This window comes from Bactrocera oleae, chromosome 6, assembly GCF_042242935.1.
Source record: "Bactrocera oleae isolate idBacOlea1 chromosome 6, idBacOlea1, whole genome shotgun sequence".
Taxonomy (NCBI): domain Eukaryota; kingdom Metazoa; phylum Arthropoda; class Insecta; order Diptera; family Tephritidae; genus Bactrocera; species Bactrocera oleae.
The window spans coordinates 55,014,011-55,024,457 of record NC_091540.1 but is presented as its reverse complement, the minus strand read 5'-3'; the positions used below and the strand labels follow the sequence as shown (position 1 = coordinate 55,024,457).

Below are 10,447 nucleotides of genomic sequence, written 5' to 3'. Positions count from 1 at the left end.
GTGAAGTAAACGCTGCAAATTGACTAACAAAGGCTGCCAAACTAAATCATAAAAATAAAATAAAATTTTATTGAGAAAAGAAACTTTAAATTAATACAAGTGAAATCGTACAAGCGCGCGTGCAATCCACGACACAGCGCTTCTGTGCACCGATCAGCGACGGTGCAGTGTAAATCGAGCAAGAAAGCAAGTAAACGCCAGAAAAAAGTAGAAAAGCAACACAGTGCCATAAAATAGAAAAGCAAAAGATTAAATCCAAAAAATCGCATATGAAACGGAAGCAGGCGCAGCGGGTGTGAAAAGATTTTTGCAGCGAGTTCACGGCTGGCCTTTGTGCCAAATACGCAATCATGTCTTCCTACCGCAGTAGTTATGTAAGTAAAGTGTGCTATTTGAAAGAAAATATGTAGGTAAATATACACCTACATATGTATGTATGTACAAACATAGTGGGTGTTCTGTTCTACATCAAATGTTTTTCATTTGTGTTAATTTTTGTCGAATATTTTGCGGTGCGCTCTATGAATTGTCAGTTGTTTGAAGATTTGAATTTTGAATTGTTTTTCGTACTTTTGTTGACGTCTTAAATTATTTAGTCCAAATGTTCTCCTAAGACATGCGCTACTTAATAAAAACTTTTTAAACGTCATTGCTAATGTTTATGTTCCAGTTGGCGGTAATTTAAGCCAAAATATCTACTTTTGGACTATTGGTCCTTGGAGCTGTCTAACATATATTTTTCTTGTAAACCATTTCATATGTTATAAGAGAGATTTTTCCTAGGACATATTTGAAAAATTAAATTTTCGTCAACATTGTACCTTCTTTACAAATATTGGGTACCTTTTTTGGTCTTTTTTCCTTTGATCTTAAATGTCTTAAATTTTATTACAATGTTGAAAACCATAATTATACACAAGATTTCAAAACAGTAGAATCCTTTGCCAAAAATATTTTTAGGATTTGTACACCTTTTTATTAGACTTCTTCATAACTATAACTTATATTGTGTATTATGAAATGTTTTCAAACATAAAATACTGTAATGTAAAACAATCAATTTCAAGTTAAAAAACAAAAAAAAAAATCTTTTGGAGCACAGCTTTATCGACAAATTCAAGTTTAAATCGTTAAATTCGCAATTGAGAGAGCTCTAGAGTTTAGAAGAATAATTTTCAGCAGTCTGTTTTTTGTTTTAATTTTCATAAAGTATATCCAACAAAAACGTAGTGAAAATATTTTTGGGAAACGAGCAAAGTAATCTGTATATAATATATTATAGCGGATATGATCGAAATAATTTTTGAACTGATGTACTCGTATTGTTGTTAATCTAAATTATGTTGGAGCCTATGAAACAGAGCTTGTGAGAGAGATCATATACTTAAGATCGCGCTGATTTCTGCAAGGCTTTTTCCTGTAGAAAATATCACAGGTGATATAAATTCCTTTAGATTTCAATTCCGATACTACCACGAAGGCGTTCAGTGCTATTTAGAAAAATTTAAGACAAACTTTATGCCTTTATATCATATTTAATATATAAGCGAATATTTATATTCGAAACAGTTGATATATCGCTTTACCCAAATATATTTTTATACCATGAACAGACCACATGAAGTTCGCCACGAATTTTGCTAGGAATATCTTAAAGAAAACGTCGTAGATCATATAAAATATTCCCCCAATTTTTGAGATATCAATCAGAAATTTTGAACACATCCTTTTCTTCCTAAGAAGCTAGTCATGTACTACTAAACTATCATACTATAGCTTGTCGTAAAAACTGAACGTTCAAAATTAAATTGTTGTATTGATTGACGTGAAGTAATCTTCTTCACCAAATTTGAAAAGGATTTTTTTCAGAGACAACGCTACAATCTCCAAAGAAATTGTTTAGATCGGATGGACTGATATTTATCTTATTATACATCTTATATAATATTCCTTTTATTTTTGAAACAAAAATTTTATCCTAAAAATATTAAAGGAGTTCGATAATTTCAGCACAGAATGACTCTGATGATTTCTTATTATAACGAAATATAATTTTGACATTATTATTTTTGATGCTGTTTTGCAGCAGATAGGCAATATATAACTCAGTTAGGAACTTTCCTTTTTGGAAGTATCGCAGACAGTGGGTTATTGGCAAACAATCATGACCTCTCTGTTTGTCTATCAACTATAGACATTTATAAAAATGACATTCGCGAAAGTTCATATTATATAAAGCTGTAGAGACCATCATACCGAAATAATGATAGCTGCATCTTCGCTTGACCGTAGTGGCCGCTTTAAGTTGGACTCTGGTCTTACAGAAGAGTGTTAGTAGTTTCTATATAAGCAGGCTTCGGAGAAAAACCAACTTACCTTTGAGATAATGTTGCAGAAAAAATCGACTTAATATTAGAATTAAATCCATAAATTCTTTTTTACGAAAATTTATTTTATTACTTTCTTCTTGTGATTAATTACTTGTTGTATATATTTTAGGGAGAATCAACAAAGGGAAAATGTCTAAAATCATAAACAAAAAGCACATAATTTTTAAAGTGAATGGGAAAATTATAAACTTACACAAATATACATACACATTCAAAATTGTATGTTTCCATATATTATCTTCTTTCTCCACGAAATTTAGACACATTTCCAGCGTTCTCATTAACTGTTTGGTTTCGCTTGCGATTTGCTTCCTGTTCACTTCGGTATTTTCTTATCCAAATAATTTAGTCGGAATCACTTTACAAATAGCTCGCCATGCAGCCACAGAGCCGCGACTATTGTTTGCTTTATAAATATATCTATAAATACGCAAAAATCTACGTTTGGTCCGGTTTTCCTATCACGATAGATACTCTCGATACCGACTAACGCCAGCCACAATTTTCTAGCTGAAAATTCTCAAAAGATAATCGCTTGTTGTTGGCTTTTGATTTTATTAAAAAAAAGTTTTTTTTGCGTAAACAGATTTTGTTTTAAAATCACCGCACATATATTACTATATTTAGAGGCTTTGTGTATCTTATCTCGCGCATATATGTATCTAGATCTCCCACTCAATTTTCAAGTTTTTCTATTTTCTATTTATTTTTTTATTTTTTATTTTTAAGTTTTATTTTGTATTTTGGCCACCGCTCTGCCTAATTTTCAACTAAACAATGTACTTGCTCCATTTTCCTCACCGCTGCTTTACTTTAATTTTCTTTTAAACATTTGCATTGTTCTATTCGTTAGCAGGTTTCAAGTATAGTACATAGTATATTTCATTTGTTTATTTTTTGGCGGATTATTTACATTTTGTTTTTGCTTTAATTGATAAAATCAAGGTTCTGTCTATTTGGTGGTGGAGTCATTACTACAACTAAACTGGCAGAATGTTTCGACACAGATTTTTTCTCTTGATTTTGAAGGCTATGAAATTCGTCGTTAAATTGATATAAAAAAGCCAGATGTCAAATAAAAATGGTTACTTAGAATTTGTTTTTTTTAATAAAATATAACAAGAATGAAAAAAGTTAATTTTCCTTTTAAATTATATTAAAAATTAGAATAATTTACATACGAATATAGTAATTTTCAGTCTTATCTCTCCAGTCCATTTTGAGGAATGTCAGTAGCTTGGTAGCTATGGCGTATGAGTAACTTTGATGCTTAGTACAGATTCATATTGAAGATAAAATAAAGAATCTATTATTGCACGAAATCAAGCTGAAACGAAGAAATAGCAAGATAAACTGGGTTCCTTCCAAAAAATAAATATTATTTTATAAAAATATTTTTATTCAATAATATTTTTTTTTATTGTGATGACTATTAAATAATATTTCATAAAAATATTATTGTACATATTTTTAATTTAACAAAAATATATATTTTTGCGAAAGCATTCCAAATTTATTGATTCAAAAACTGTTCTTTGCTAAATACAATATTACTAAAATGAAATAAATGCATTGACATAACCTAAAAATACTATACTTTTTTTGCTAAGCAATGATATACTTTAAAAAGCTTGACGGCCTGCAAAACGAAGAATATACATAACTCACTGTAAATATAACTGTATTTAGCTATTGTAAGCTAATTTTCATATTAGATTATTCAACTATTTTAAATGCGAAATGAAAGGAAATTCTTTTTAAACAAGATAAAAATTAAAAATCCAAAACCTATGTTATTTTAATATTTCACATAAATTTCAAGGCGTAGTCCAAATGTAAAACACATTTTGTTATTTGATAGTTGGCAATTCAGCTGTCAATCAGTAAAAAAAAGCTTTTTGATCGGTTGCGTAGTTTTCGTTCGGCGTTCGTTGAAAAATGGAAGATCAAAAAGAACATGTTCGTCATATTTTGCTTTTTTATTTTCGCAAAAGGGAAAAACGCATCGCAAGCTCACAAAAAGTTGTGTGCTGTTTATGGCGATGAAGCCATAAAATAACGGCAGTGTCAAAATTGGTTTGCCAAATTTCGTTCTGGTGATTTTTCACTCAAAGATGAAAAACGCTCTGGTCGTCCAGTTGAAGTTGATGTCGACCTAATCAAAGCAATAATCGATTCGGATCGTCACAGTACAACACGTGAGATTGCAGAGAAGCTTCAGGTATCAGTTGAAGAAAAGCGGCCCGAATTGATAAATCGAAAAGGTGTTGTATTTCATCATGGCAATGCAAGGCCACACACATCTTTGGTCCCTCGGCAAAAACTATTGGAGCTTGGTTGGGATGTTTTGCCACATCCACCATATCGTCCTGACCTTGCACCATCGGATTACTTTTTGATTCGATCTTTACAAAACTACTTGAATGATCAAAATTTCAATAATGATGATGATGTCAAATCGTACCTGATTCAGGTTTTTGCTAATAAAAACCAGAAGTTTTATGAACGTGGGATTATGATGCTGCCTGAAAGATAGCAAAAGGTTATTGATCCATATGGGCAATACATTACAGCATAAAGTTATTTAGTTCCAAGAAAAAATTGTCTTTGATTTAAAAAAAAAAACCGCAATTACTTAGTTGCCAACCCAATAGATGAGATGATGTTCATTACCTACAACATTGTTATATAACGTTTATCTATAAAACTCGTAGTTTTTTAGAAAATCAGGATAAACCGTTTCAAACCCTTAAAAACTCAACCACGCCCCTCCCCTTCCTTTTCCCGACCTCAGATCGCCGGTAAACTATTTTTGTTTTAACGTTTGTTATTTTATCTTTCGTTTCCGTTGGGTTTCATCCTATTATGATTTTCTTGTTTTCAAAAATTATTTACCCCAGTCTATGAGGGTTCATCACCCTCACGCAGTTCGAGACATTTCAAAAAAAATCTTTGCATATAGATGAGATCACATTTTTTTACCTTCACTCCACAGTAATTATTATTTGCACCAATTAATAGTATATAACTCATACAAACAGAAAGTAGTAACAACAACGCAATATTTTTAGATTGAAGTTTATTGCAGAATATAATTAGCAAATTAGCTACTTTGCTTCCTCGAATCATCAATATATCAGCGTGTCAGTACAATAACAAGCTAGAACAAATAAGTCCAAAACAGATACAATGTTGCAGACGCCGAGAAAACTACTCGCCAATGGCGCACTAGTTGTAATTCGCCCCGGCCCACCCATCCATTATTCAATTTAACTCATTACAAGTGCAACATTTGCAAACATTTTTCACATTTCAGTGCTAATAAAATAAACATTAATTGTTGCTATAATAATTGAAAATATCTACTACAACAAAAATAAAAACAAAAACATGCAATAATTTTACAATGAAGACATTTGCAACAAAATGATTAGCTTTGTGGGCGAGAACTTATTCTTTTAATGCCATTTTATTAGCGGATACTGTGTAGAGAGTGTACTTACCATAGATATGTTAGGGTGTTTTTTTATGCATGTGGTTTTCAAGAAGAAATAAAACGCATATAATTAATAATAATATATAATTAAGGGTTATGCCCAAGCATTTTACTTTATTATAAAGATAAGAGCTGGCCATTATGTTTTCCAAAATGATTTCGGGCAATTGACCGCCACGACTGCCTGGAATAACTTCAAATTTCGACTACTTTTGCAGCAATTGGCATGCAGAATATTCTCTTCCTAGACATCAATAGTCTTCTTTTACGATACTCTGCTCCACAGCAGCAATAGCGTTTTCAGTGCGCACTGTACGACGTCTCTGAGGATGCGCATTATCCACTAGAGTAAACGTGGTATGAAACCAATCCATAGTTTTTCAAACTACCGACTCTGTTCGGCGATTATGTCTCCGAATATTGGATGCAGTGTGCAATGTAATGCGCGCGCAAAACGAACTGAGTATAGGTCAAGTAACATCTGTCAAAAAGACTAACTCCGAAAAAAGTATTGTTTCATTAAAAAGAACACGTCAAAAAATTCACCCTGTGTTTCCCATAACCCCAACTTTATTATTTTTCACAATTAAAGTTAATAAAAAAATTAAGAATTGTGATTTGATTTGTAATATGAAACAGTGTTGCGTTATTATAAGATCGATGAGGTAATGTTCCACGATCTCAAGTAGATAGATAAAAAGAATTGGAAGGAGTGGTTTCTAAGCAAAAAACAACATTCTAGAAGTCATAACAATGTCGCAAAAGAACACTTCAACTAAAACTATTGTATTTCCGTAATAACTGCGATAAAACATTTAATATTATATTATGAATTTCATGAAGTAAACTTAAATCCAAAACAAATTAGTAGAGACGAGAAGGAATATCCAAGGCGCGGAATAAAACTTAATATCTCATTAACTTATACTATAGGTCATTGTTATATTGATTTATATTAAAATCAATCTCATTAACACATATCTACAGTTCTTACAGTTTTAGGAAGGTACATACCTTTATTCATAACTTTTTCTATCGAATAAATGGGATATAAAATCATACAATCATTAAACAATATAAAGTGAAACGAAATCCATTATTTTTGCAATGGATGGTTTTAGGATTCTGAATTCCTTGTTGCATAATTGAGATCGAGCTACGCTATATGGCGTTAGATATATAAGATTTGGTGTTAAAAATGATTCCAGATAGTTTTTGATTCCTGGACTCAGGCTTGATGAAGAAGCAAGTGCCACACGAGTACGCAACAAACAAATAGTCTTATGAAATTATTTTAAAGTCAACTATAATAACGAAAAAGATTGTACTGATCCAATTTTCTTCATCATCAGTTCACGTTATTGTCAAGTATATTTTTATACTTTAGTTATTTTTTTAGTATATAAGATAATACAAGCAAACCTTCCAAATGTGGCTTAAGTAGAAGTGGTTGAGACATATAATCTCACCTATAGCTGAACAGTTCCACACCTAATTCTGATATGCTAAAAGGAAATATTCTTTTCGTCTTGTGATACTGATCATTTTGATATATACTTTACTAGTTAGGGGTTAATGAAAGTATTATGCTTTATATAATTATTAAATGATTTATAATATATAAATGATATATAAACCTTATATACTTTATATACACTACGGACTTTCAGAAAAATATAGTGACATTCAAAAGATAAGAATTTCTGCAAGTTAGTATTCTCCAAATAAATAGATTATACACGCACACAACGTTGCAACAACAACACACGGAAAGACTAGTAATAGCAATGTTTGCACGGATTGGACCGATCCGGTAGTTGTTCCAAATGAAAATAGACCTACAACGTGTGGCGGCTGTAAGTGTGTTCACACACATACGATTAGTGCGCCTATTTATACTCGTGACTACACGAATGTGTGCACTGTTATAGCGCTCAATTCGTGTGCATCGCCGCTCACATTCAAGTTTAAAGCAATCTCCAATTAATTATTGCACTAAAAATAAGTGCAGCAGTTGGCTGAAGGGCTGAAAATAGTGCGAAGCCAAATAAATTTTCGTGCAACTTTTATTGATTGAGTTGGCGACGCTCGTAAACTGTGCAGCAGTTGCAGCCATTGCAGTCATGCTATTGTTGGAGCGTGTTGAAAGCTGGAACTGCTCCGAATTGTATGAAAGCACGGCAATAATTTCTTCATTTCTATTTAGTTAAGTACTTCTGACATTTATTTTGTGACTAGTAAATAATTATAAATCGGCGAGTAGAAGCATGTGTGGAAATATGAACTCAGTTTTGATAAAGTTTGCTTAGAGAAGAATTATTTTATGCTTGAAAAATAAATTAAGTGAATGGATTATAGAGGCTATTTTTATACACAGCTGGAAACAATTAAGGGTAATAAAATGTATTAAAAAAATTCTTTTTTTGTTGAGTTTACACTGAAGTTATCCGGTAAATTAGAGTGTTCTACCAGAAGCAGGTTTGAAAAATTCGTTCTAAAGTTTCGAAAAAATTGAAACATTTTTATAAAAATAAATATATATTTCTTAAACGAAGAAATTAGTAGAAGTTGTTGGTCATGGAAAATACTGGTTCTAACCTAAAAGCTTATTTAAACGCAGGCACTTGATCAATAACTCGCCTGTGTTCAGCATCAGTAGAGTACATAAACGGACATTTTGTCGAATATGAAGCACATTTTTAAATCATTCTTGTGCTAGATCGTTTGCCTCGATCTGATCTACTAGATAAAAAACTAATTTTCCTCCATAAGTTATTTATTTAATAAAATAAAAACTTGATAACACATCTAGAGTTTTATTAAAATAAAAGATAGCTTTTCTTTAAAGTCAGATAGAAAGTCAAACTGGAAATAACAATATCGCATATATTGGGGTTAGGAGAAGATTTTGACTGATTGCGGACTGGACTATCAGAAACTAAAATAAGATTTCTTACATATTGTGACCGGTATATGCGGTATAAAGTCAAACGGAAGTTCGAAAATATTTATATAAAATGTATAGGGGTTAGGAGAAGTATTGACTTGATTTTATATATTTTTGATACAAGCCTGGCCTGCTGGTAAAACAAAAGTATTCAATAATATATCTCACAGATTAATCGATATTCGGTAAAAAGTCATTCATAGGCACTGGGGTCCACATATTCGGTATTTGGGGCTTGCACCGTTGTAGTGCGTTTTTGATAACTTTAAGTCAAGAGGTGACATATCTTAAAGACACTATTCGTGCAAAATTTTACCCCGATATATTCATTGTTGCTTGATTTGTATACTAGTATATAGTGAAAGGGTCAGATGGGATTTTAATTAGTTATCTATGGGAAGTAGGCGTGGTAGTAGTCCGATTTCGCCCCACTTTTAAAAAAATTTGCAAACCACAGGTGCATCTGCTTATTGCGATTAACTGCATCGGATACAATTGTGTATCTCAACTTTTGTCTTAGTTTAGGCCTTTTATAAGTTTTCGCTTAATACCACTCGGTCAGTTTTAGGTGATACAAACAACCGTTACTTGCACAAAACTACAATGCTTGTAGAAATATGTTGCGAGAGTATAAAAAAGCCTCCAATTTCCAAATAATCTTCATATTACGTGATTAATTGAAATTTATTTATCACTTTGTAATTGGGTACTAACTTTTTGAGGGATCCATAAGAATATATGTATGTTTTGTGGTGAATAACAGGTATGAATTAGACAAGATTGCCACGCGTAGCAGCATAAACCGAACAAACTGTAAAACTTTCGTAGTAATTGTGGCAAAATTTTCATTTCTTCCGTTCATGACGGAAACTGTCGTAATTTGTTCAATTTTTTTCTACAATCATATAGTAAAAGTTAATCAAGTTTCCTAACTGTTATGCTTACGATATATTTTATAGAGTAAAATATATCTGTCAGCGCCTTTGGACCACCACTGATCTCGCTCAAATTGAACCAAATGTTGCCTCTCTTTCTTTCGAAATAGCTGGCGTCACATCAGAGAAGAAGAAGAACAAATTTTTCAATGAACTAACAAAATTTAATACGCGAAGTGATGGATTTTTTTTTTTTTGGTGTGCATAAGTTTTCATTATGTCATAGATTAACGTAATAATGAGGCGAAAATCGTTGTTGTTTACATTTAGAACTCAACTCAACACATACAAAGATTTATGCAATTTTATAGTCTTAACAGTTTTAAACTCGCGTGGTGTGAACTTTTTTCGACTTTCGTATATATATACATATACATATATATACTTATACATTTATTGTTTTATTTAATACAAACTAAAATTCGTACAATGGTTAGCACTTAGACAAACGTTGCATGGCCAACATATTGCTTCGTCTATTTTCTTGACTTCAATTACGGTATTCGACGAGTTGGCACGCGAATGTTTACACTACATAGATGAAATCGTCTGAGGGAATGTGCCAAAAATTACTTAATCTATATTCTGCAATACGTAAGAAATATTTAAGAAGAAAACGAAAATCTTTCAACGCACAGCCGAAAGTTTTACCGAAAATATTAAAATAAAATGTAAACTT

At 31.7% G+C, this 10,447-nt stretch overlaps 1 protein-coding gene across 4 annotated transcripts in view; it reads left to right on the top strand.

Annotated features, from left to right (window-relative positions):
• Window positions 1-267: 267 nt before the first annotated feature.
• The window catches only part of Fhos (Formin homology 2 domain containing), a 124,902-nt gene continuing 114,722 nt past the window's right edge, over window positions 268-10,447 (top strand). The window contains exon 1 of one of the 4 annotated variants that reach the window (XM_070111909.1): window positions 268-374. In XM_070111909.1, the coding sequence (XP_069968010.1) occupies window positions 351-374 (24 nt within the window). In that variant the 5' untranslated portion in view covers window positions 268-350. The remainder of the gene's footprint in view (window positions 375-10,447) is intronic. The other 3 variants (XM_036361927.2, XM_036361929.2, XM_070111910.1) reach the window with 3 other exon arrangements.